We start from the raw sequence: 27,816 nt of genomic DNA, 5'->3' as shown, positions 1-27,816 counted from the left end.
CAAAGATAGAATAGAGTTTTCCAAATCATATCACCAGATTAATGGATTTACACAGTGATTTTTTTTTTTCAATAAGCATCTGACAAACAGTGAAAATGATTCCCAGGGCTAGACAGAAATATCCTCATTGGAATGCCTCTTACCTTGAGCAGCTTTTTGAAAGCAATGGGGCTCTTACTTTGAGCAGCTTTTTGAGAGCAGTGGGGCTCTTACCTTGAGCAGCTTTTTGAGAGCAGTGGGGCTCTTACCTTGAGCAGCGTTTTGAGAGAAGTGGGGCTCTTGCCTTGAGCAGCTTTTTGAGAGCATTGGGGCTCTTACCTTGAGAAGCTTTTTGAGAGCAGAGGGGCTCTTACCTTGAGCAGCTTTTTGAGAACAGTGGGGCCCTTACCTTGAGCAGCGTTTTAAGAGCAGTGGGGCTCATACGTTGAGCAGCTTTTTGAGAGCAGTGGGGCTCTTACCTTGAGCAGCTTTTTGAGAGCAGTGGGGCTCTTACCTTGAGCAGCTTTTTGAGAGCAGTGGGGCTCTTACCTTGAGCAGCTTTTTGAGAGCAGTGGGGGCTTTGATCCTTAGGAATGTCTGCTGACAGGCTGGGTTATCCTGGGCTAAAGCTTCGATCGCATTAGCACACTTCACACGCACTGTCTCGTTCGTAGTGCCATTAATTATGTCAACAAGAGGCCTATAAATATCAAGACATCATAAAATACTAGTTTTCCTCTGAAGTATATGGAAGCAGATTTAAGATTGTTTTCGTAGATATTTTCCAATGAACACTCTCGTAAGATTTTTGAGGCTCCACAGTTCTTGTTTAAAATTCATCATTTGTATTTGTGGGGACATTTACTAGAATCAATGTTGTACTTCTAAATAGCCTCTCAGTTCTAAAATCAGCACTCTAGTACTGCCTTTCGCAGTATGTGTTAAAATACAAATCCTTGCCACTGCTAAGGACAATTAATTTACTACATGTAACTATGATGTGCAATGAATTCTTACTCTAATGCTCCCGCCTCTAGCAGAGCATCCTGGTTGTTTTTATTTCCCGCGGAAACTGCTGCCGTACAAGCCGCAGTGGCCGCCTTCAGCTTCTCTGGGAAAAAAAAGTAATAAATTGGCAATTGCCGTAATTCAGACAAACATACCAAGTGCTAAAAACTTGCACTTCTTCTGAAATACACTTTTATCTAGTTTTGAAATCTCCCAATTCTGTTTTCAGGAATTTTAAATTTGCATTTATCGTTTGATATTAACCCCCATTCTAATATTTGAGAGGAGAAAAGGTGGGCAGAAAGGCAAAAATAATTGGAAAGGAAAACATCCCAGATTGATTGTTTGTCATTTCCACAAGAACTTGGTTTAAGATATATTGATAAAATTGTGGTAGTTTACCTGAATCAAGAGTGAGGAACTCTCGAAGAAACGTGATTCCTCCATTTTCCGCCACAGCGTCCTGATTCAATGGATTTCCTGCACATAGCACCCTGACTGCATTTACTGTGTTTATCAGCACTTCCTCCAACTCGGAGTCCATCAGATTGATCAGCGGGGGAATTCCCCCCTCATCAGCAATCAACGACTGGTTCCCTTGGATGCTGGCAATGTCTGACAAAATGATAGCCACGCGTGACTGAATGTTGTCGTCAGGAGAGTTCAACAGCTGGATGAGGATTGGAGCTGCTTTGGCCTTGGTCAAGGCTTTGCGAATCTCCTGGTGCTCTGAGATATTCACGACAACGGAGGCAGCCACAGACTGCAGTACTTCATTCTCTGAGCTCAGTAACTTTACCAACGCGGGGATTCCATCTACAAAACAAGAGGTACTGTGAGCAATGCTCACTAAGAATACCCCCCGCTTACCCCAATCTCCCAAAGGGTGTTGGTAATAGGTAAAACTTCAGTATTATGATCCAAAAGGTATTTAGGAACACAGCATCTCCATGCGATGAAAAAAGCCATTAAAGAATTTAAATGGAAACCATATTGCTACTTCGATGTCCAGTGCACTTGACCTTTGACCTTTTGACCCCAAAATCGATAGGGAACATCTCCATCCCATGGGTAGTCCATATATATGATATGGTGATGGTAGGTGGAAAGGATAATGCTTTAGAGCCCGGAAACCATTGCGTCTACAGACGGACGGACGGACGGACAGACAGACGGACAACCCGATTCCAGTATACCCCCCCACAACTTGTTGCGGGGGGTATAAAAAAGGGTTAATTTATGTTTATTTGTAGACAATTTTGATCAAAAGCCTTAGGGTTATTTGCAGACAATTCTATTCAAATTCATTTTTGTTGTGATGAAAAGAAAGGGCACTATCTCCTCAAGAATGATATTATGCAAATCATGCAAACACAAATTAAGCGAGAGGTCCATATGATAATTTTATAATCTGCATTATCGCTCATGTAGAAAATTCTCTGCATATTTTAGACAATTCTTAATCGCATTATGATTAAACTCCACTGAATCAGTCTCTAGTGTTTTTCTGAATGGTACCAGGCTGCAACCCATCATCGCAAACCAATGTTGTGAGTCACACACGCCCCCCCCCCCCCCCCCCCCTTCCTGATGATGCTAAGCAGCCATGGTAACAACAATGCAACGTACCACAAACACATGAACCGAGACTTTCGCTCACAATTTGAATCCTTGATACAATACCTGCTTCCAGTATGGATTTCCAGTGCTCTGGTTTAGATGTAGAGAGAACCTCCAGGCATTTAACAGCGCTGTCTCTTTTGTCCCGATCCGGATCAGCCAGCATCTCTGTCAAAAATCACGAGTTCAGTAGATGATACAAAAGGAAAAATCACGAGTTCAGTAGATGTTACAAAAGGAAAAATCACGAGTTCAGTAGATGTTACAAAAGGAAAAATCACGAGTTCAGTAGATGTTACAAAAGGAATTTTCAATCTAGTGCAATACATGAATGTATCTTTTATCAATATGAAACATGGTCTCCTTTTTTCTACAAGGTTAAAAGTAATTTAGTCCAGTGAGTTTAACTTCATAGAGGTCAGAATATGGCTGAATCAATTAATGGATTTAATGGAAAGCAAGGTTTTTTTTATAGGTGTAAAAAGGAATCTAAAGGGTTCTTTGCCATAAGCTTAATACATGTATAGAGTTTATTATACATTAATTATGTATCGTAGCAATAATTTACATCTGGAATAATTTGTGGAATTGCTATTCCTTGTGAAAGGAAATCATAATTATGTTCTACCAACCCTCACAAAACAGGGGATATCCTGCCACTTCATTATGATTGATTGATGTTTTCCGCCACACTCAACAATATTTCACTTATATGGTGGCCGTGTAATTTTGAGCGTGATGCTCTAACCACTCGGCCACGGAGGCCCCCCCCCCCCCCCCCCCCCCATTTACAAAATCTTTCAAATGAATATATACTTCACAGATATCCTGCTCAAGATCAAAATACTTACTGACAAGAATTTTCCAGACAGGAGCCTTTTCATGACTCCATTCAATCAGATGCTCCAAGACATTGGTGTGGAATCTCATGGCAGCTAAATTCACCATTCCATTTCCCTCTGCATCCACACGAGAAATGTCTGCTCCTAGATTGATCAAGCACTTCACTGCGGAGAGACCTCCAGAACTTGCAGCTAGCAACAGAGGGGTGGATCTCGTACTGAAAATACATTCAACAGAGGTGTGGATCTCGTACTGAAAATACATTCAACAGAGGTGTGGATCTCGTACTGAAAATACATTCAACAGAGGGGTGGATCTCGTACTGAAAATACATTCAACAGAGGGGTGGATCTCTTACTGAAAAATAATACATTCAACAGAGGGGTGGATCTCGTACTGAAAATACATTCAACAAAATACCAATAAAGCTCTCACCATTAAATAATCATCAAAACAAATCTACCGATCATTATTTGTACCTTTATCTATTTTATACATACACGTATCAATGACAACTTTCAAGGAGAATTCTAGAAAATGAAATTGGATGATTCGAGTCTGGGGTTACTGTAAACATAATACATTTGGTGGTGTATTCTTTTTAACGCCTTTGGTGGCAGAGGTCGTCTGCTTAATCAAGTACATCGCTAAATCCTTACAATGTAAATGTAAAGTCTAGTTGCTGTATGCGCTAAATCAAATCCATGCTAATTAATTTAAAACTTAATTGCTGCCAATGTTATGCACAGTAAACATACTACATTTACAGTATGCTGAAAGACAAATACATGAATCTTTGATCCCTATGATGTAGTAAAGGGCATGGGGAGAACAGCTCCATTTTCCTCTTTTGACCATTTTCTATGATTGTTAACAAATTTCCTGAATGAACAGCAATTTAATTTCTGACATTTTTTACGTGTATGATAATATTTTCCCTTTCATGCAGTGTAACACTTAATGATTACAAGAAAAACCTATCATTCCGTTATCTTACACTGTAAACAGGGAAATGTCCTCCCCCAATGTTTTTAATGCCCCCCCCCCCCCCCCCCCCCCCAATGTTTTTATACATCATTGACAGGGAAATGTTCACTCTATGTTATTTTACACAAGTATTGACAAGTCCCTCCCCCCTCTCCCCATTATTTTTTTTTCCAAACTCAGAAAAAATATATCACCCTATAATGAATTCATGTATAAGTCATTTTTGGGGTGTTGTTTTCTTATTTTGTATTGTTAATAGCTGTTGTCACTGTAGAATAATTACTGTACAGGGGAATAATTTCAAGAGTTGTAATTTTTGCAGTTTTTTCATTTTAGACACATTCGCGGGCTCATACATGTACATTCGCAGATTCGAATCACTATACCCCCCCTCCCTTTTTTTAAAACACATTGAGTATTAAAGGACACATCTCGTGTTTTCAAAGTATACAGAATTATATGCATTTTGTCTTCCTTATGCTTATAGAAATTAATTGTAATAGTTCGTTCGCTGAAGTATTGCGATAATTAGCCACAATACGGACTTAAATCTAAGCCCCGATTTCAAAAAGCCTAGTTAATTAGATAGGTAGTCACGTGGTACAGTGACGTCATATGCGACCTTCGTCGATCAACTTGTTGTAAAAGTAGTGTTAGATATTTTTAAAAACTCGGGTTTTAGGGGCCTAATTTATTTACCATGGACAACATTTATTTCGATGTTGACAAATTTCCCGAGTCTTATATCTTTTAGCCACCAGTGCGAGAAAAGCGAGTATGAAATCTGCATAAATTTGCGAGTAAATAATGTTTACATGGGATCACTGTCTAAACACAATTTGGTAATGCCATTTCTGTAAACAACTGTAATTAGCGTTGTTGCTTTTCTAAAATAAACAGTGCAATAATTATTAAATTTATTTTTGGAGAAGTTAGATAGGCCTAAATTATGATACGATTATGTATCATTGACAACTAGGCCTACTGTCACGGGTGCATTTCGGGGGGGAAAATAATAATGATCAAACTTATTGTGAAAATCACAATACTTTTAAATTATTTTATTAAAGCAATTTTATTAGGCCTAATAATTATTTTTTATTATCAACACGTTGTTACTTACGAAGTGGGAGCGCGGCGTGCTGTTGTTGTAAACACGTACGCGTTTCTTTAAAAACAAAATGAAAGCATTAATTATAATTCAATTCAAAAGTCGGGAAATATTTTTTTTTTTTTAATTTATAATTGAAAGTTCAATTATCTTTTATCTTTAAATTTCTTTTTTAAAACTACCAGTTGGTAGACGTTCTGCCTATATGTTGTTACAAGGTGAAGGTCAGTTGGTGCGAGTGTGTATTGAATTCGAGATCGAGCAGAACGGAAAGCATATGCCGTAGGCCTATATGTAACAGTGCGTAGCTTCGATAGAACAATTTTCTTGCAGTTTATCTACGTCTTTGTCCAAGTGCTTGTTTGGAAAAGTACAGGGACAAATTCTACTGGGAGTTTTTATGGCAAAGTCGTTGTGCCGACAAAAAATATTCACGGCTTGTCCCTCATACCTTCCTTCGAAAATTTAAAAAAACACAGTCCAAATCCTCTCTACTGACAGCAAGTACACGCTTAAACGGCACAAAACACCCTAATGCAGTGTTATTTACAAGCTGTTAATGTGATAATTGTTTGTTTGTCAATTAAATCTAATCTGTTTATGAAATGGCTATCAACTGTTTTCAAATCTTCTCGCTCGAGGTCGCATATGACGTCACAGATAATAGCGCGTAAAATATCGAAGAAAATATGCATATCGCAAGATTTGAATTTCATCGCTTTCAAATTCGAAAACTACGCAAACTGTTTCATTTAAAACACATGTAAAGTAGTTTTAGGCATGGAATGAATTAATTTTGCTGAAAAAATTAAAAACTTTAAAAACATGAGATGTGTCCTTTAAAGAATAATAAAAATGAAAATATTCACGGTTTCTTAAATTTGTCTAGACCGCTAATATAGCGAAAATTTCCACTGCGATTTATTTTCCCCCTGTACAATTAATTCTCATTTGAAATTTGCACAGTTTTAAAGTTTGACCATGAAATATATTGGCAAAATGGGCTACAAATGAACTGGGGCAACAATCAGCTGGTACATAGAGAGCCCGATATTTCAGGGCTTGAAGCTAACTTTTTATGTCACCAGTCCAGCCGGACTGATAGGGTATAATTTCAACCCGTCCGCGGAAAAATTTACCAGTCCAACAGTTTTCCAGAAATAATTAAACATATTTCGTTAATGTTATTAAAATGAAATTTAACTCAATATGCCTCAGACAATATTGTAAAACTTAAATGTGGGATTTATATTTATATTTACGAACCAGACTCGTCTAATATTTACAGATCGAAGCATGCCAAATGTGTGTATAAAATTTCATAAGTATATTTTCCAAATGATGCGTTAGAAAATTAACCAGTTCCATCGGACTGACTAAAACAAATGTATGTCAGTCCGTCAGACTTTTAACCAGTCACAGACTGACGGGCATATGTTAATTTCGAGCCCTGTATTTAGAATGTTTTCTTACTCGTTCCTGGTCAGGAGCTCGATCACGGGGTTGTTCCTTCTCGCCATCAGCTTGATGATAGACTCATGATCAAAGAACGCAGCATGGTGAATTGGAGCCCAGCCATCCTGATCGTACAATGTCTGTCCAGCGCAGCATGCCAGCAAGCATGCTGCAGCATCCAATGCTCCACAGCGGGCAGCAATGTGCAGGCCGGTGGGACCTTAAAAATGGGGAGTAACTCTTTGTCAATACAACATGAAAAATTTTCCTTGTAACAAATATGGCAAGTCTATAAAAGCATAGCATATTGCAGAAACAAGAGTATTTTTGGCTATAGTTAACATGCACTTTATATCTAAATTTTGTATGCAAGCTAAAGCTCACAAGTACTACTATTATATTTCTACATATTTTGGGGTGAATATACTTTCTGCTCTTGTGACTGCATCAAATAATCTTAGAATTAGTAACATTCATTAATCATGATGCTGATTTGCATAGACATACCAAGTTCATTTGATGTTAAATTGTTTTAATTAGAATGTTAAACCATAAGCAAGTCTCTTTTAAAAATGCATACTTCGAACTTCAATCTGTTATTTCTTTTTACTACAATATACAGCCAGGTTAGACATGTTAGTGCTACTAACACACACACATAGTTCAAAGTATTTTCCCATGATTCCCTTGTGCATTTCCCATGATTCCCTTGTGTTGACAAACCATCTGCATGCACAGTGATCAAATAACATTCAATGAAGGTCAAAGTCTACCGCCTGTCAATGTGCAAGACAGTACATAACAAGTGTAATTTTTCTGCATTGACGACCAATTTTTTTCCAGTATTTTGACTACTTTCTTCATAGCTGCAGAACTGTAGCTCTCCGAAAAAAAATATGTTGACAGACCGGTCTGTCAACATAATTTTTTTCGGAGAGCTACAGTTCTGCAGCTACTTTCCTCAATGGGATATCTATAACTATAAGGTTAAAAGTATAACAAGATAATAAGCTTTTAGAGCATTATTATATAGTTTACCAGAAAATGTATGGGCAGGTTCAATAAGATTACAAATCTTACCTTTGAACTTAATATATGACCTTGACTTTAAAATGTTAAATACAATAGATGTCCTTGTATTACTCAGAAATAAGAAATACTGAATTTGGTAAAATATTTCCATTCAGAGTCAATTCATGAGTACTTAATTAAAGCATGAATGCTGTAACTCCAATGTCACAAATCTTTATCTAATAAAAAGAAAAATATTGATTTTGCAAAAGAGACATAATTTTTGCTATTTAAAACAATTCTGGTTTTCTAATACATATCTATGAAGGGGTGATGTATATAACGGATGCACAGGATAAGTATTTTTGTTAACAGTATGTGGTCACATAAGAATAATTTTATGCTAAACAAAATTAAAAGTCCCCTTCATTGCCCAAATAGGTGGTTTTCTCTACCCTGTTTCCCGTTAGTCTTTTATCGCTATTTGTGTCCTGCTAACAGCCTACAGACCATCTGCGCCTTCCCGTCACCATGTAATTTCTAAATTCAGCTTGTGACATCACATTGTCATGATCATGAATATTTCTAAAACTCTGACTTGGAGAAGAAATAACTAAACAGGGAATTAATTAGCTTGATTATGTTTTAATCCAATCGAATTAAATTCCATAATTTGTATAAAGTGTATAATTTATATAGCGCTTGATAAAAAGCACACATGCTTTCTATTCCTTCGATAATATCCAAATACTGCACGACCTTTAACCATCAAATCCTAACAAACCTTAAATTACTACATAACAACCCTGCACCGGAATCACAACTGCACCAGAATTTATGCTAGATTAACCAACTGTACCACACACACTCACTGTCACAGTGCCACCTACAACCAGATCTTGTGATCGGGAATGGATGTATGTGAGAGTATGGTGTTTGGCCACTCTGATACGTGAGTGTCCTCCAAGTAATCCAGTTTCCTCTCTTGCCAAATGACCCCTATTGCCGATATCCGAACCAATGAGAGATGTTTTAAAAAGTTGCAGAACTGGTTTTTTCATCTTTGTAAAATAAAGGTTAAATTTTGAACAAGATTCTGTGCTTGACATATATTCAACTGTACCAAATACACAACTGCACCAAACCCTGTACCAAATACACAACTGTTACAGTACCAGATCTTGTACCAAATACACAACTGCACCAGATCCTATACCAGATACACAACTTCACTAGATCCTGTACCAGATATACAACTGCACCAAACCCTGTACCAGATACACAACTGCACCAAACCCTGTACCAGATACACAACTGCACTAGATCCTGTACCAGATACACAACTGTACTAAACCCTGTACCAGATACACAACTTTACTAAACCCTGTACCAGATACACAACTGTACTAAACCCTGCACCAGATACACAACCGCACCAAACCCTGTACCAAATACACAACTGTACCAGATCCTGTATCAGATACACAACAGCACCAAACCCTGTACCAAATACACAACTGTACCAGATATACAACTGCACCAAACCCTTACCAGATACACAACTGTACCAGATACACAACTGTACCAGATCCTGTATCAGATACACAACTGCACCAAACCCTGTACCAGATACACAACTGCACCAAACCCTGTACCAGACACACAACTGTACCAGATACACAACTGTACCTGATACACAACTGTACCAGATGTTGTACCAGATACACAACTGTACCAGATCCTGTATCAGATACACAACTGCACCAAACCCTGTACCAGATACACAACTTCACCAAACCCTGTACCAGATACACAACTGTATCAGATACACAACTGTACCAAATCCTGTATCAGATACACAACTGTACCTAACCCTGTACCAGATACACAATTGTACCAGATACACAACTGTACCAGATACACAACTGTACCAAACCCTGAACCAGATACACAACTGTACCAGAAACACAACTGTACCAGATCCTGTACCAAATACACAACTGTACCAGATACACAACTGTAACAGATCCTGTACCAGATACACAACTGTACCAAACCCTGTACCAAATACACAACTGTACCAAACCCTGTACCAGATACACAACTGTACCAGATCCTGTACCAGATACACAACTGTACCAGATCCTGTACCAGATACACAACTGTACCGAACCCTGCACCAGGTATACACAACAGCACCAAACCTAGTCTCGTTCAACCAGACACTCGGCTGTCTCCACAAATCTCCGACGAGCAGATAGTCTGGTAAAGACACGCGATAATAACTGTTACCGCTGGGGAGCACTAATTTAGTTTCCGTTGGATTCTCTCTGACATAAACAGTCCATTCCGAGATTTGATGTTAATTAGTTGATCCTTCATCAGATACTAATTGGAAAATCATTACTACAAATACAATAGAAAGAAAAAATACGGTCTTTGACAGCTGGAAATTGCACTTTCATTTTTGCCTCCTAAAGTAATTTTGAAAAAACGGTTTTACCATTTCCCGTGGGTAGAACAGCAAATAAAACCTTTCCTTTCACAGAAGTTTTTATAAACACTCTAGTTGTAAATCCTTAAGCTTAAACGGCACATTCAATCTATGACAAATTTCTTCGGTAGTCGTTATTTTGGAGGTGTGTTGAATCAACCAATCAAATTAAATACCGATATTTTGGTAAACCTCGTTCTGACGTTACAAACGTTATCGCGTGTCTTTACCAGACTCTCTGCTCGTCGGATATTTACAGAGAAAGCAGAGCGTCTGGTTACACGAGACTACACCAAACCCTGTACCAGATACACAACTGTACCAGACCCTGTACCAAATACACAACTGTACCAAACCCTGTACCAAATACACAACTGTACCAGACACACAACTGTACCAAACCCTGTACCAAATACACAACTGTACCAAACCCTGTACCAAATACACAACTGTACCAAACCCTGTACCAAATACACAACTGTACCAAATACACAACTGTACCAGATCCTGTACCAGACACATAACTGTACCAAACCCTGTACCAAATACACAACTGTACCAAACCCTGTACCAAATACACAACTGTACCAAATACACAGCTGTACCAGATCCTGTACCAAATACACAACTGTATCAAACCCTGTACCAAATACACAACTGTACCAAACCCTGTACCAAATACACAACTGTACTAGATCCTGTACCAAATACACAACTGTATCAAACCCTGTACCAAATACACAACTGTACCAAACCCTGTACCAAATACACAACTGCACCAGATCCTGTACCAAATACACAACTGTACTAGATCCTGTGCTAGATATACATGACAGACCTGGTCCCAGTTTCACGGGAAGATAAATCTCCACGGTTTTTTCCTCTGCCCTAAACAAGTCCATGTCTGGATCCCTGTAGCCTTCAGATATGGAACTAAATGCTGTAATGTCAGACCATCACATCATCACTGACATCATCTCAGTCCTCTTACATATCAGGAATAAATACTCACTGTTTGTTGTAAAGAGTCTAATATGGTCCTAAGTCTGATGAAATTTATAATTACATCAATAACAAAAGTGTTTACATAAAACAGTTGTTTAACAGGTGAGATATATACAAAACTAAATATAATTCTGTAGTAATCAAGAATTTGCTGTATATAACATCACATTGAGTACTGCATCCATTGCCCACAATGGTCCAAAATCACTATTTCTCTATAAACTGTTAACCGCATAAGGATCGAACTCAGTGGACCACATATATTAACCACAATTCAATTTTAAAATGTTATTTTTTATGTCCTTTATAAATACTATTGTACAAAATACAAGAAAATAGCTTTGGTCAAAGCCTGTGGCCTATGATTTCTATTCAAAATATTTTAGATTCTCAGATTTTCAAAGAAAGGGTAAAATATCACAATTATATGAAGTACATCATATTCTGGATTAGCTAGGAATTAGAAAAATATAAATCCTCAATTCAGTTTTTCAAATGAAATTTCAATTGCATGAATCAAATGTTCAGCTAGGGTCTGAGTCTGAAATCAATTTGTAAAAACCATATAGTCCTTAGCTAAAGGACATTTAAAGGAACATTATCAATAATCTCCATCATTAATTAAAGATCCTTTTCCAGCAAAATCTAAAAGTATATAGTTAATTAACACAGGTCGTATATGGCATGCAATGAAATATTCAATTACATGTAACAGTATGTAAAAAAAAAAAAAAAAAAGTCAGTACATGTACAATAGTTTTATCGGTCACCAAAATGAAGTCATGCTATATATTATATAATAATGTAAGGGAGACCTGAATCTCATGCATATCAATTAATGTATATATAAACATTTGTTGGACAGAGGGGTTTATGTCTTTATTCACATATATCCATTTTGTAACATGCACAATTGAAATAAAAAATGGTGGATCATCATAAATACTGGTCAGATATTCATGCTGATGCACATGGTATTTAAAGTCATAAAATGTAATTACTGCATGTATATCCATCTTAGATTTGTGATATATTCATGCTGAATTGAAGAAATGCATGCTGGGAAATGTGACTGAGCATGCCCGGATTTTACACCAAAGAACATGATAATACCTGTGGCTTTTCTGCTACTTTCCCTCTCCCCTGATTAGAATGAGAAATAATTACTGATTTAAAGGTGTAACAATACGCAATATATCGATCCTTACATACATTCCAAGTCTGCATGATACGAGTATCGTGTCGTCAGTACGATACCGTGATACAGTTGTAAGTTAAATTTTTCAAAACCTGGAATGATTCCGAGTGCTGTATATCGCATATTTATATCAGGATGTGTATCATGTACTGTGAGGTACTAGCCTACATAAAAGTTTAAAGTGTCTTTCAGGGCCCTGTCCTCACCACAGTAGTACAAGGTGGGAGCTAGTATATAACCTTAATATACTCTGTATCAGGAAGTTAGCATTTCACTTTCACAGACTGTGCCAAAATTGTAGTTCTTGAGAATTTTTTTTTTTTTTTTTCATATTTCTATATATAAAATATTAAACCTCTATCTGGGCCCTCATCTAGCTGTAAGGGTCATAATGTATGTGTGATCAAAATTGAATTTAAAGTACCCAAAGATTTTTTGACAATAACCTTGCAGTTTTAATGAGAGGAAGATTTTTAAAGAATTTTCTTAACATGCAGGGCCCTACAATGTATGTAGAAATCTGAATCCCTATTGAGACATTGCCCTTATAATTTCCCCGTAATGGGAAAAGGGGTTTGAACAAACTTAAATCTGCAGTATAAAAGGAAACTTTTAAGCAAATTTTAGCTTTTCTGCTACAGTGGTTCTTGAAAATACAATTTTTTGTACACCCTACCCTATTTTTCACTATATTTCTTAATTATATGCCTTCTTGGACGGAGACATGATTCGAAGGTCATCTGGGGATATATAGTTTGTGGCTGGTGTGATTGTATACTGGATAAAATAAAAAAAAGTTTTTAAAAAATGACATAAACACAGTGCATAAATACGGATGACTGACAAATTTTGATGTGTAAGGAGAATATAGTAACCCCAGCCTACATGACTCAGATTAGCTAAAAGCGAGATGGAACTTCATTGGAGCCTACATGACTCGGATTAGCTAAAAGCTAGATGGAACTTCATTGGAGCCTACATGACTCGGATTAGCTAAAAGCTAGATGGAACTTCATTGGAGCCTACACGACTCGGATTAGCTAAAAGCTAGATGGAACTTCATTGGAGCCTACATGACTCGGATTAGCTAAAAGCTAGATGGAACTTCATTGGTAGATTTTGGGATGTCAAATACACCTACCCCTTTCAGCAAATACACTCATTCTGATAAAGACAGTTTATAGTGAGTTCACTCCACAAACTCTATCAAAAACATCAATAAAACTGATCATTTGTGGACTAAAAAAGTGGAGTAAAAACACTGAAGTCCTGTGGGATATCTGTTTGTGGACTGCAAGACCAATGGTCAAGAGTGGACAAAATGACAAGAACGCAAATCAACTGCTGTTACCTTGGTACATGCTGCCTTTCTTTACCACTGAGTAAAAATCAAGGAAACAATTATGCATGATGAAGAAACCATTGTCATGTTCTGCTTCAGGAACTAATACAGGTGGGTAGCTGATTGTCAAAGAAGCTGTGATTGAATGTCGATTTGTTTTTAGATATTTTCTATTTAAGTTCAAATCAAGTATTCAAGTTGAGTCTTCACAATTCAAAATGAGGGGACCAGGGATGTTTGATATATTTGAAAAATTCAAAATCACACACCATTGAGAATTGTAATGTTCATGTACTGCAGGTAAATGATTTGGCTTAAAGCTTTGATGGTTATGTTTTATACTGATACACTAATATCTAAGCTGGGATTTGCAGACACACTTGTGCACTATAAGCTTGAGTTTCTCAAGACAACATTAAGCCCATCAATGGAAGGACAGACATTTTCTTTGGGATGAAGCACTAGAAGTAGAAAAGTGGAGAAACTGGAATAGAATGTTCGTACAGTACAACAAAGTAAATACCAAGAAACTTCTGTAACAGAAGAGAAAAGCTTGAATCTAGCTGCTTTATCAGTTAGCATATTTTTAGAATATGCATGTTCCCACAGTTACCATATGATCATGGCATTGAAATCTTGGAATAAATCAACATAAATATGAATTACTGTATAGAGGGGAAATAAATCGCGGTAAAAATTTTCACTATATTCACGGTCTAAACAAATCCGTGAATTTAGGAACTGTGAATATTTTTATCATTCTTTGATACACAATGTGTTTTTAAAAAAAAGGGAAGAGGGCTTATAGTGATTCGAATCCATGAATTTATGAGCCCGCGAGTGTGTCTAAAATGAAAAAAAAAACGCGAAAATTACAACCTGTGAAATTATTCCCCTATACAGTAAGCACATCTAGAAAGGTAAACCTTCTCAATTACAACTGACATTTCAGCATTAAATTAAATTTTCTGTATAAACAGTATAACTTTTCTTTTCCTATTTAAACATTTAAATGATCATATAGTAACCTATAAATAGTGTATTAATTTGATATTAGTTTAATGTTAATAAACTGGTTCCCTTTCAGCCAGTGGACTCAAAAGTCTTGGTATACATTGAAAAAAAAAGAGAAAAAAAGTTAGAGATGAAAAAAACGTAACATAAATGGAAAGTTGGAGATGAAACAAAAATATATATCAAAGAAATGTTCTAAGTGTCGGTTGGATGGAGAAACATTAAACTTTACAAATATCAAGGAGAACCGGGCGTTTAGGCTCTCCCTTCCTGCTTCCTGAACTTTGGACTCCTGTTTAGGAAAAAGATCATCAATTTGTGTGAAATATGTCATCAAATTTGGGATTTATTATCAATGATGAAATTTATCTCACAAAATTTTTGGATAACTCTACATATCTTAATTGGCTTTAATTGTCCACAAGAACCTGAAGCGGTAAGAGACAATTGTGCACCGCAATCAAATGCTGTTGTGGAAATTAACCACTTGTTGATACTGAAGTTAAAATCTTATGTAAATATGTATTCTATAATTGCATGCTGAAACCCATTCTAAATATCAAAGAAATCATATGCATATAAGTTCCCATCAACCATTATAAGAAAACAGATTTATTTTCCTTCTTAAAAAAGCAATAATAACAAAAAAGAAAATTAAAAGCTCGAGATAATTGAGATAAATACTGAAATATAATTTATATCTATACACATGTAGTAGTTTAAAAAACAAATAGAATTATATGAAATAAGTTCAGATTTTACCTGTAGAAAGGATGTTGTTACGTCTCGAGTTAATGTCGACTGTCTGTCGTAATAAACTGACGATTATCTGGGGCCGATTGTTCATGGCCGCATGATGAAGAAGTGACAGACCATGTTCATCCTGTTTGGTCAACCGTGACATCTGCTGGCCCAGAGTCTTACGACACATGTGGACAAATACGATGACCAAACCTCTAATGGCTGCAGCACGTGGACCTGTCATTTGAGCCTGAAATACCCAAACAATACTGTCATTCTTGTAGTGATGTCATTTGATGTTACAGTACTATAAGTACCAAATTCATGGGCTTCAGACGTGTGCAATAAATATATATATAGATATGTTTTCAAAAAACCAGCCATATTTTTAAAATGAAGTACATGAATGCATACAATGTGATAAATTTCTGAAAAGAATCAGCGAAACTGAGCTTCAAAATCCTGAAAACTGAGGGTCCAATCAGGTAGATCGTATCAAAATCCTGAAAACTGAGGGTCCAATCAGGTAGATCGTATCAAAATCCTGAAAACTGAGGGTCCAATCAGGTAGATCGTATCAAAATCCTGAAAACTGAGGGTTCAATCAGGTAGATCGTATCAAAATCCTGAAAACTGAGGGTCCAATCAGGTAGATCATATCTAATTAATTCATTTGTCTGCATCGATACAAAAATTAACTTATCCATTTTGATTGCTTTTGAAATGCCTTAAATGCTGCTGCAGCAGACTATTGCTTCAACAACACTGAACATCTCTGAATTGAACTGACAGCTACAAATAAAATGCAGAACAACGGATACGATCTTAGGTACGAATTCATTGTTTACATTTCACTCAGCCATCCAAAACTGTACGAAAATTACTTATAATTCACCAACAATAGACAATTTTTAATATCGTGGAAATCATTTAGTGCAGGTGGCTTTTGTATACAAAGTTGTAATTGTTGATAATATATATTTGCACTTTCGCTACTGTACGCATCCTTGACATTTGAAGAATTTGATTTTTTTTTTTGAATGCATCACCTGGGCTTAATATACATCCGAAACACCTCAAAACAGTGTTTTTCGATGAAAGGCCCAAGGTGTTCCGGATGCTTAATATACTGATACCTTTAATTTCCCTGTCTTTTTCTTGCCAAAATTTTTTATAAACACATCCCACATGGGCGTGTCCTGCAGGGGGAGGTACTTTCTTTCCAGGTCCACTGTCAACTTGTGGTTGAAGGATTTTATCCAGAGGGGTTGTTGTGGATTAAAGAACGTCTCAAACTCCATGAAGATCATGTAGTATCTGTAACAGTAAAGGATGAAGTCAGCGGGCGCGTTATGTTTCCTTATATTTACATGTCACGAAGATGCACAGTTTCCTATTTACATTTTTGACAAGTTAATAAGTGGGGGGGGAGGGGGGGGGAGAAAAGAATTGCGAATGGAAAAGGAATCTGAAGAACTGCTTAAGAAATTGAAGATTTAACATTAAGATGTGTGGAGAAAGTGAGAGAGAGAGAGAGAGTAAGAGAATGAGAGAGAGAGAGAGGGAGAGTCTCAGAGTAAAAGAGAGAGAGAGAAAAGGATCAAAATCAAGATAAATATCTTAGTAATTCTACATGTTAAAGTAAATTGATAAATAATACTAATTAATATCTGTCTCTCAATCATCTCACAAACAGTAAAATTAACTATACCAGTAGATTTAGCAAGGAGTAAAATTAATATTTTTCTCATCATACTAAAGAACAAAGATTGCAAAGTGTGCAATAGAACAATATCCCAAAACGATGAATACATACATATGTGTGCATGATGTCATAACTCAGCACCCCCCCCCCCCCCCCCCCCCCCCATACGAAAAAAAATAAATAAACCAATGAAAAGAACAATTTTAAAGCAAATTTGCTTTAAGAAAGAATCCTTAATATATATGCAGCAAACAACACCAAACTGATAACTTAAAAAAGTCTTTTTGTATATTTTTCTATTGAAAGAAGCTACCATACATACCAAGTTTGATGAAATCATGGCATATCAATTGAGATATCAGTGTCATCATAATTAAAACATAAATGAGCCTAATGGCACTAACTTTGAAACAGCACCTTTAGAAATTTCTACCATCACCTGGATGTTTTTGGGCTGAAATGCGATTATATAGCTGTACCTATGTACTTCTTCAGGGTTTAATGTTCCGATTCTTTTAAAACTGCCAGATTTTCCTTTACAACCCTGACTTACTCTTTTCCACCGATTTCGACCTTTGGCACATCATAATGCTCTTTAATGGTTTCCATGGAAATGACCTTGAGAAAACCTTTCTCTGCCATTGTCAAGATCTCTGAGTATTTGAGAAGAACTTCTTTTGGTGGACATTCTGGGTCATCTGTTTCGAAATCTATGTTGATGCCTGTCAAAAATTTAGTGCAGTAAATGAAAATACTATTTCTTGTGTTCACATACAAGCTACACATATATACACGTATGTATATCATACACAGCACAGCGTCATAAACAAAAAATCACATCAACACACCTTATCACATTTTTTACTGTAGAATGATATCTACAGAGTACCATAAAGTCACGATAAATACTAGATATCAGCAGACGCGTAGCTGGCTGCCTAAACGCAAGTACGTAGTACACATCATTTGCTAAGAGAGAGAGAGAGAGAGAGAGAGAGAGAGAGAGAGAGAGAGAGAGAGAGAGAGAGAGTAATACTTGGGAAAAATATCTCTGCCTTTGTGTTATATGATTTAGATTTACAATATAATCATTATGCATTCTGAATTTGAAATCATCAACATCATGTGAAATACATGTTGATTGAATTTTTTGCTGTTTTCTACCACACTCAACAATTTTTCAGTTATCTGGTGGCGCCCAGTTTTTATTGGTGGATTTAGAGAGAATCCATGCAGATACAATGTACCTGGGAAGAGACCACCGACCTTCCGAAATGTCATTACCATAATGAATGGTAATGCTATGCATTGCTACAAGGACAGGACAGATGGGCTCGAAATTCTAAGTTCAAAAGGGCCATAACTCCCAGAAAAATTATTGAATCAGAATTTCTTGAAGATATGCACATTTACACAGTGTGTCCTTATTAAAAGATGTGCACATTTACACAGTGTGTCCTTATTAACTACAAAGTTTCACAAAATTCTGTTGAGCAGTCTCAGAGGAGTTGCGCTGACAAGAACAGGACAAACTGACTCAAAATTTCAAGTTCAAAAGGGGCATAACTCTCAGAAAAATTATTAAAACAGGATTTCTTGGGGATATGCACATTTACACAGTGTGTCCTTATCAACTACAAAATTTCATGAAATTCTGTTGAGCGGTCTCAGAGGAGTTGCGCCGACAAAAAAGGGACTGACAGACTGAAGAACGGGTCGAAAACATTATACCCTCCACAACTTCGTTACGTGGGGTATAATTATTGTTTACTTTATTTAAGTTAACAAAGATATAAACCTTTGTTTAGAAAAAGAATTTGCAATGTACAAATGCAATCATACCTCCATGCAGATGGAAGTATTTGTTTTTGTCGGGGTAAAAATTCTTGCATTTGAAGTCCTCCCCCAACATCAAGGGCGGTAGTTCCTCTTCTGTTTTACACTGGTCCTCTGTAAATAATTAGCTTTTATCTTAGTAAAGCAATTCATTATCAAACATTCTAGTATCTTTACAAATGGTAAATTATATATATATTTTTTTGTTTGTTTGTTTGTTTGGCAAACATCAATAAATAAAAATTTCAAACTTCTGATTTAAATTCTGAATAATGACAGTCTTACAACTGAAAATACAAATGATGGATATAACAAAATGAATAAGGAATAAAAGGAATAATGAAAAATAAACCATGAATGCCTACCCCCCACCCACCCAGTCAGTTGGGCATGCCTAATGTCACAAGGATTTTAACATCCATTAGACTACATGTAAGTCTATATTGGATATATTTCAAAGCTGTCTCATTTTTAGCTCAAAAGTTGTGACCCTCATGTTTTTGCTTAAAGGTCAAAAATCAAGATCAAGATCACAAGGACACCAAACCTGAAAACTTTTGTGCAGAAATCGAAGTCCATTCACTTAATTAAGAAAAAAAATTTTTATTTTGCCACAGACAGTTGTGCAGGCCAAAAACTACATATGTTATATATATATATATGACTAGTAAGTGCATGGCCTCAGAATCTTCAATTTTGTGGCAAGTAATATCATTGTTATCAAGTTATTTCTAATATATATTTACATTTCCAATGTTTTTGCTTTTGATATATACAAATTGTAATGATAGTTATTTCCTCATGAATGCACTGCAGTTGTGAACAATGTGTGCTTGATTCTTGATGATTATAGCGCCTCTATTTTAATGGCTGGGAATTCTGGCAGAAATAAAAGTAGAAGGTTGAACTTCATTTTTGAAAATACATGAGGGTATGAAGTGCAATGCTTCATGCCAGCATAAATGCGCTTCTTGAAGTATGCCAGCATGAAACATGGCAGTTTGTATACCCGCGTGTATTTTCAATAATGAAATCTATTTCTTAATTAATTTAATCATTGATTTAGTGTACCATATAGCATCATTGATTGCATTTATTATAAAATTGTGCACATTGTAAATGGCAATAGTAGACATAAGTATATAAACATTAAAATAATTTTGAATATGAAATAAAGATACCTGTAATAATTAATTTTGAAATTAAAGAATTTCTGAAAAGACATGATTGTACATACATGTATATGTGTACAATGTATACTAGTAATTATAATAATTGAATGTTAATCTTACAAGTTTGGTAAGTTCTCTACTGATAAATTTGTATATACATATCAATATTGTATAGAAATTCTTGTAATTAACAATTCCTCTAAATCAAATCACCAATTATGAATAATTTACACCTCAAAAATCTACACACCAGGAGTACCCATCCTTAGGAAATAGAGTTGTTTTTGCAGCTATGAATATACAATAAAGAATACTCTATGCTATCTTTATTATTTTGCTTACCTGATTCTATTTCTAAAACAATTGTTAACAAGTTTACATTGCTGAATTTATACAGTTTACTCTTCACATATTGAATGTCTGGGGACCTCGTAAAAATGTTCAATATACATCCCGAGTTTGAGATTATAAGCCAAAAACTGTGATAAACAGAATCATACACATTTCAAAATTTAAAAAAAAACATCTACACGCACTGCATGTATTAATAAATTTTCTCTTTTTACATTTTAAAAATAAATTGGGTCAGTTTGTTCTGGTTTTGTTTAGAACATTTGATGTCAACGAACAATTCAATTTCTGAGTGCTGAGGCTGTGTAATACGTCGTCATTAACGTCACATTGCTTCTGAATGAAGTTGATTAAAATAATACCAGCTCTTGCAGCCATATTTAATCAAACATTCTTATGTTCATTGACATAATTTCCAGATCTTATATGCTTTCTTTTTGGTGCATAGTCTCTAGATATATATAGGCCAGCATCAACCACTGCCAATGCTTGATCAGTCGCAGCATTACTTATAAATCAGAGAAATTGCTATTTTCACTCTTGTCTTCAAGTTTTTATCTAATAGTATTCATAATGTATCTCATTAGAAATAACAGTTTTCTGTTCTATGGAATAATATATGGGACCTTTCATACAATACTAGCTTCAATAATGTAGACCTCTCCCAAATTTTTTTTGGGGGGGGGGGGGGGGGATTTTTTGAAAAAGTCAAAATAAAAAAATTGGAGAGGGTTACATTATTGCAGCTAATACAATATGTGTCTATTGATTCCTAGCTTTTAAAAGTTTTTAGTTTTATCATTGAAATTTCTTATGTTTCAAAAACCTGTTCATATCTATATATCAACAACAATCAACATGATTAAAGCCCAAAGAAAAAATATCAAGCAACCTGCCGACTTCCTGAATGGAAATGTCAGGTACTCAGTATCTTTAACATACCAAATAAATCAATGCATATAAAGATAAGGCAAGCTAAAAATCTGACACCATTTCATGCATCTAACATGTTTGCTAACTAGTGACCGAATTGTTTAAATCCCCCCTTAGCAGATCCAAATCAAAGTATATCTGTCAGCACCTTTGTGGATTAGTGGTTTAAACTATCAACAATATGACAAAGGGATATATGTCTCTTTAAAGAGCATTTGGTATTGTCAACAAATATAATGTATTTACCCTTCATTAAATACATATTTGTTTACTGGGCTTGTAACACTATATTCCAAGCTAAGTGTGTCTGACAAGAGGTATGATGTTTTTATCCCCATTCAATAAAATGTTATACCTTAATATTCACTTTATTCAAACTTGAATTACAAAATTTTCACACTGTAAGGGACTTAAACTAAAATGTTATTATAAACTTAATTGATAATTAATATAATCGATGAAAAAGTAAGATAACAAACAATGATTCAGAATAATCTCATAAATCAGTCCCATGCACACAGCAGACGTGGGATCAGGTGTCTAGAAGGAGTTTACAAACATCGATCTCCTTTTGACCAGTCAAATTTAATATGGATTCTCCCACGTTTTATTTATTCACTTAGCAATATTCAACACTTAATATAATTTGTAAGAAACATGTAATATACACCTATATACACACATGAAAGGCAAAGATAACGAACATTGATCAATCTCATAACTCCTATAAGCAATACAAAATAGAGAGTTAGGCAAACACGGACCCCTGGATATACTAGAGGTGAGATCAGGTGCCTAGAAGGAGTAAGCATCCCGTTGACCGGTCACACCTGCTGTGAGCCCTATATCTTGATCAGGTAAATGGAGTTATCAGTAGTCAAAATTATTGCACCAAGAACGGCCCAATAACCGGCACGAAACAATGCCAGACAAACATTTACATGACACTCAATCATACTCTAAATAGAAATACATAACACTCCACAGAGAAACAGCTGGTGCTTTATCACACTCCATAGAAACAGAGGGTGTCTCATCATTCCCTTACTCCTCACCTCCACTTTTCTCCCATTATCCAGTACTTATGGGCCCTTTATTGGTACATTTCTTTCCACCAGTTGTTCATCCACCTCCCACCCCTACCCCACTCATACTGCTTATCTCCCACCCCTACCCCACTCACACTACCCATCTCCCACCCCTACCCCACTCACACTACCTATCTCCCACCCCTACCCCACTCACACTACCTATCTCCCACCCCTACCCCACTCACACTACCTATCTCCCACCCCTACCCCACTCACACTGCCTATCTCCCACCCCTACCCCACATATACTGCCTATCTTATGATAACAAAATTACTTTCAAAACTCTTGATGACATTTAGAGGAAAGGTACTTCTTGCTTTATCAACACCATTACCTGAGAGATCTGGAAGGAATCTGGTCAGGTCTGGGATTTTCATCCTCTTCCTCATTCCAATCAAGAAAGGTGTTAAAAAACTCACTAGTTTCAGAACAAAAAGTTGTCGTCGAATTTCTAATTTCTTGGTTATATTATCACGTAGCATATTTTCATGCATCTGAAGTCTTGTATTGACACGTTCATAATCATCATGGTTTATTCGATCGTCTAGAAGTCGAACTATGCTAGAAATCGTCATATCAGACTCCATCATGTAAATATCTTTCTCGTGCATCACTTTCTTTTGAAATAGAGTCATTTGCATACAGATGTCTTCCACGTGTTTCATGAAGTGAATCCTCTCCTTGATCATATCTGGATCGTCGTCATTATCGAATTGTAGGTCGTTATAGGCATCACAGTAGTCGGGGTCCTTTCCTATGTCTATCATACCTAGAAAACACAGTATCAACATGGTTATGCACAATTCTGTGATGGATACCTGCTTTTTCAATCAGGCAAGCACTCTCTGTCATCATAAAAACAACATATGACAACTCACAATGCACTTTCACAAATCTATGGTAGAAATTTATTTACTGCAACAGTAAATAACGGTATAAGTTCACAAAATAATCTTGGAAATAAATTGATCAATTAATAACTAGTGTTTGATAAGTGTACCATGCATACCGTGACTGGTGAAGTCCGACAGAAATGACTTTTCTTTTTCAGGTTTTCCATTCTGTTTTGAGACTTGAAAGTGTTCCCTCCATTTGTCGTTGAATTTTGTCCGTTTTTCCTTGGGAAAGTACGCCCCGTGCCACAGGGATTTCATCATGTAATCTACGCTGATTAACAGCTGACCTGCACACAAAGAGAAAGGGTTCACAGCTGAGGAAATATCATTGGAGATATTATATTTTAGTGTATAATACTCAAATCTGATTGGTTGAGAAGCATTTGAAAAACATCAACATATTTCCCTCTGAGAACAGAAAGCACGCACTCCAGGGTGATAGTATCTAGCAAAGGGTAACAAAACTTGACAACGGGTCATATAACAATTGTCCCATATTAATTGTGTCAAATTTATGTGAGTATGGTTTGCCGTAGATTGTTAGACGACGTCGTTTATGAGTTTGTAATCAGCGCTAATACCTGCATTGATATACAAAATATCCCATAACAGTGATTGATGATGATCAAATGTCAACAGACATGAGTTTTTCTGCTTTGTTGTTTACACAACATTCAGTATAATAAAACAAATATTGCATATAGTTGACGGTAAACATTGAAAATTTTCCCCCCTCGGTAAACCATTGTCAACTCAGATAGGCCTTGGTTGACAAAGGTTTTCTCAGGGTGAAAATTGTCAATGTTACCCTAAACTACGTGCAATATTTATATAAAATAATCTAATGATTGTCAATATCCGAATCATTTTCCAAATTGGCATTCCTGTTGTTATTTATTTGGAGGTTAATTAGACATCACATTCTATCATCCATCTGATAAAAGCGAATGAAAATGACAAAGACCTAAAGCATGAACACATTAACACACACATTCTTCTTCTTCCTTCCTAGTCCTTGTTGCGCCCGTGGGCACATACGGCAAGGGACACACACATTCTAGTGGCCACATATAAATCAGAACTTCTTATATTTTGTAGACAACCTAATCCAACCTCGATTACTACTACTGCATACATTCTGAACATACGTACCAATATGTGTATCCATGAATGCCGGGGGGAGATTGCAACTCGTGCCCTGGTCGTACAGAGCCTCTAGCGATATACTAGGGGTCTGATTCAGCACATAAATCCCATATGTCAGCTCTCGGATTACTTGGTGCACCTCACGATAATCCAAGTGCATATCATTTTCATCCAAAATTGGATCCTCTGGTATCATAAGAACACAAGCGTTGGAGTTTAAGGGATTCAAACCTACATTTTAAAAGGATGATCATAAAATTCAAATAAAAATCTCATATATACAAAACGTGAAATTTCTTGATATTCATTACAAAAATTATACATACATGTACATTGTATGTATGATTGCATCAGTCATTTAAAAAGCAATTGTCTTCATTTTACACAAAGGCATGAAAATTTATTTGACCACAATGACATATAGTATGACTTGCCTTTAATGAGGCCTACTGGTTGATCGTAAGCCATTTTGAAGTCATCTGAGAGCAACCAGTGATTTTTGTGGTAGCCAATCAACTCCTGAATTCTGAACGCAGGGGTGGAGAATTTCTCAAAGTACGTGCTAGCCATGCGTTCCATTTTGGCCTGAAGCTGGGCTTCATCCGTCTGTTCCCCCGGCTGGGGGGTCCCAGCGTTCATGATCGACATGGCACCTATCTATAGCACCTAAAAATACACGTATATACATATATATAGTACTCATGATTGACATGACACTATCTATAGTACCTGAAAATACATGTACAGACATATAGTACTTTCTCTGTTATTCTACTCAATTCAGTTTATAGCCACTGGTCCATTTGCGAAGATCAACTATGGTGACGGAGGAGAGAAAATTCCATATACACACCTGAGTTTTACAATCTTAACAGGTTAGAGTTTGGTTTTTCTTTAAATTTTTACCATATGCTATATTCATAAATGTTTGCAATGTTCATGAAAAAGCTGTTAATTTTTCTGTAAGTACCAGACATACTGTTAATCAGAGCTTTAATTGGTGAAGTTTTCATAGAAACAAAATAATTTGTCTTACCATGCCAATTAGTATATGGCAAACTGAAGCATCTATATTTTTTCTGTTTTTGGTCTGCAGTATCACTACACATGTATGCATTCTTAATTAAGATAATGATCATTACAGTCCATTATATGATATCACACTGCACACTTAAATTATAAATATAACAAGTAAGGAGAAAGTACAATGGACCAGATTTGGATATGAACCTCAGGGCCCACTGTATATCTAGCCAGGTGCTCTTCCAACTGAGCCATCTGAACTGTATCACCAGCGATTTCAAGAACCTATTTCTCTGACCGCCACATATATATAATCTATTATATTGCACCCACGTGAATATTAACTCGGGTAAAAACCTCAGTTCTGCATCACTGATGTCTGGTTATACTATAATGAATGTGTAAATTATAGATTTTGCTTGTAAAGATAAAATATATATATATTGATCTAGTGAGACCTCAAATTAGATTATGCTTGCAATTAATCCATACTGTATCATATAGGCAAGAACTAAACTACAGATTATGTATAAATTGAAAATTTTGTAATACGAGTATTAAGTTCACGGTGAAAATTTTAAAAAAGAGTTGACAAACAGAAATATTATCTTGTTGACACATTGTTTGATTTAATCTGATATTACCTAACACGGCTATACACACACGTGTACGAGATATAACTTTATAATCAAGCTTACCTCTCCTGGATCAAACATGGGGAAATTCCATATTACACTCAAAGAAAACCGCACACATGATAAAACATGCTATAACTTTATTTTCCATTCTATGTATCCCCGCTGTTCATAGATTATCACTGAATAAAACATCCCCGGCTACAGCTAATAATAAACTGCCTACCATGTCGGTGAGCGTCCTCGGTTACGGGGTGTTGCGTTGTGAAAACAACCTTTCTTCGGCTGTGGCATTCCTTTTAAACATACCGACAATATTTGTTTAACCTCGATACAAGTCTCAGTTTTGTAATTACATACATCTAAAGAACTTTACCTGCATTTTTGTTAAAGTGTCTAATTCATTGTTTCTACAACCTGTTGGTGTCGACGACGATGTACAAATAAAAGCGAAATTTTGATTGGTCACTTTCGTTAACTCTCGAGTAATCTCGCAAGTGTTTCTCGTCACTTTCGCCCCCCCCCCCCCCCCCCCCCTTTTTTTTTTTTTTTTTTTTTTTTACTTTAGTATATACTTCATGAGAACTATCAATCGGAACTCACTCGGCCTATTCCAGAGTGATGTTCCGATTGGAGGACAATTTCATGTGGACTCATTTCTGCGATTATATATTGTTATGTAGAGTAAAGTTTATATTTTTGTTGACATATCGCATGACTGTTTAAAGCAAACATGAACTTCTAAATTTGTACTAAAAACTTTTATAAAATAAAATATACTAGGCCTAATTTGTAATCACACATTATAAATATTTGCATATCAAAACTACCATACATTGTATAATTACTTATATCACATCAATATGATTTTTTTTTTTTTTAACAAATTTTAATCAATGACCTGAAACGATGATTATAATCAATTATGTATAATTACAAATTGCCAATACAGTTAGCCCATTGGTTATAATTCTGTTGATGAAGGGATATATCCTGCAGGGTTCGAATTCCATCTAATTAAATATATACTATATTAGATCTGTTTGCATACTAGCATGTATGCGAGTATGCGGGCAGATTTAACGTCTGATTTTATTAGATTGTACGTGATCAAAAGTAGATTCAGTGGCGCCGCTTTAATGAGGCAGGGGTTCTGGGGGCCGCCCAGTAGGTCTGACAGGGCGAAGCCCAGGGGGCGAAGCCCCCGCAAGCTTCTGGA

General features: G+C 36.1%; 1 protein-coding gene across 7 annotated transcripts in view; it reads right to left on the bottom strand.

The window, feature by feature from the left end:
- Window positions 1-27,074, bottom strand: part of LOC125665187 (ankyrin and armadillo repeat-containing protein-like) — a 41,405-nt gene extending 14,331 nt beyond the window's left edge. For 2 of the 7 annotated variants that reach the window (XM_056152093.1, XM_056152097.1), the window contains exons 1-16: window positions 26,974-27,074; window positions 25,374-25,605; window positions 24,946-25,170; window positions 23,907-24,080; window positions 23,232-23,666; window positions 19,356-19,463; window positions 18,067-18,235; window positions 16,945-17,125; window positions 15,830-16,058; window positions 12,627-12,656; window positions 7,022-7,223; window positions 3,459-3,667; window positions 2,671-2,775; window positions 1,390-1,803; window positions 997-1,090; window positions 529-679 (exon numbers count right to left, since the gene is read on the bottom strand). In XM_056152093.1, the coding sequence (XP_056008068.1) occupies window positions 529-679; window positions 997-1,090; window positions 1,390-1,803; window positions 2,671-2,775; window positions 3,459-3,667; window positions 7,022-7,223; window positions 12,627-12,656; window positions 15,830-16,058; window positions 16,945-17,125; window positions 18,067-18,235; window positions 19,356-19,463; window positions 23,232-23,666; window positions 23,907-24,080; window positions 24,946-25,170; window positions 25,374-25,587 (2,940 nt within the window). In that variant the 5' untranslated portion in view covers window positions 25,588-25,605; window positions 26,974-27,074. Of the gene's footprint in view, window positions 1-528; window positions 680-996; window positions 1,091-1,389; window positions 1,804-2,670; window positions 2,776-3,458; window positions 3,668-7,021; window positions 7,224-12,626; window positions 12,657-15,829; window positions 16,059-16,944; window positions 17,126-18,066; window positions 18,236-19,355; window positions 19,464-23,231; window positions 23,667-23,906; window positions 24,081-24,945; window positions 25,171-25,373; window positions 25,606-26,660 lie in introns of all 7 variants that reach the window. The other 5 variants (XM_056152095.1, XM_056152098.1, XM_056152096.1 and 2 more) reach the window with 3 other exon arrangements.
- Between the last annotated feature and the right edge of the window lie 742 nt (window positions 27,075-27,816).

The sequence above is a fragment of the Ostrea edulis genome, chromosome 10 (assembly GCF_947568905.1).
Source record: "Ostrea edulis chromosome 10, xbOstEdul1.1, whole genome shotgun sequence".
Taxonomy (NCBI): domain Eukaryota; kingdom Metazoa; phylum Mollusca; class Bivalvia; order Ostreida; family Ostreidae; genus Ostrea; species Ostrea edulis.
The sequence above is the reverse complement of the archived record's forward strand: the minus strand, read 5'-3'. Positions and strand labels throughout refer to the sequence as shown.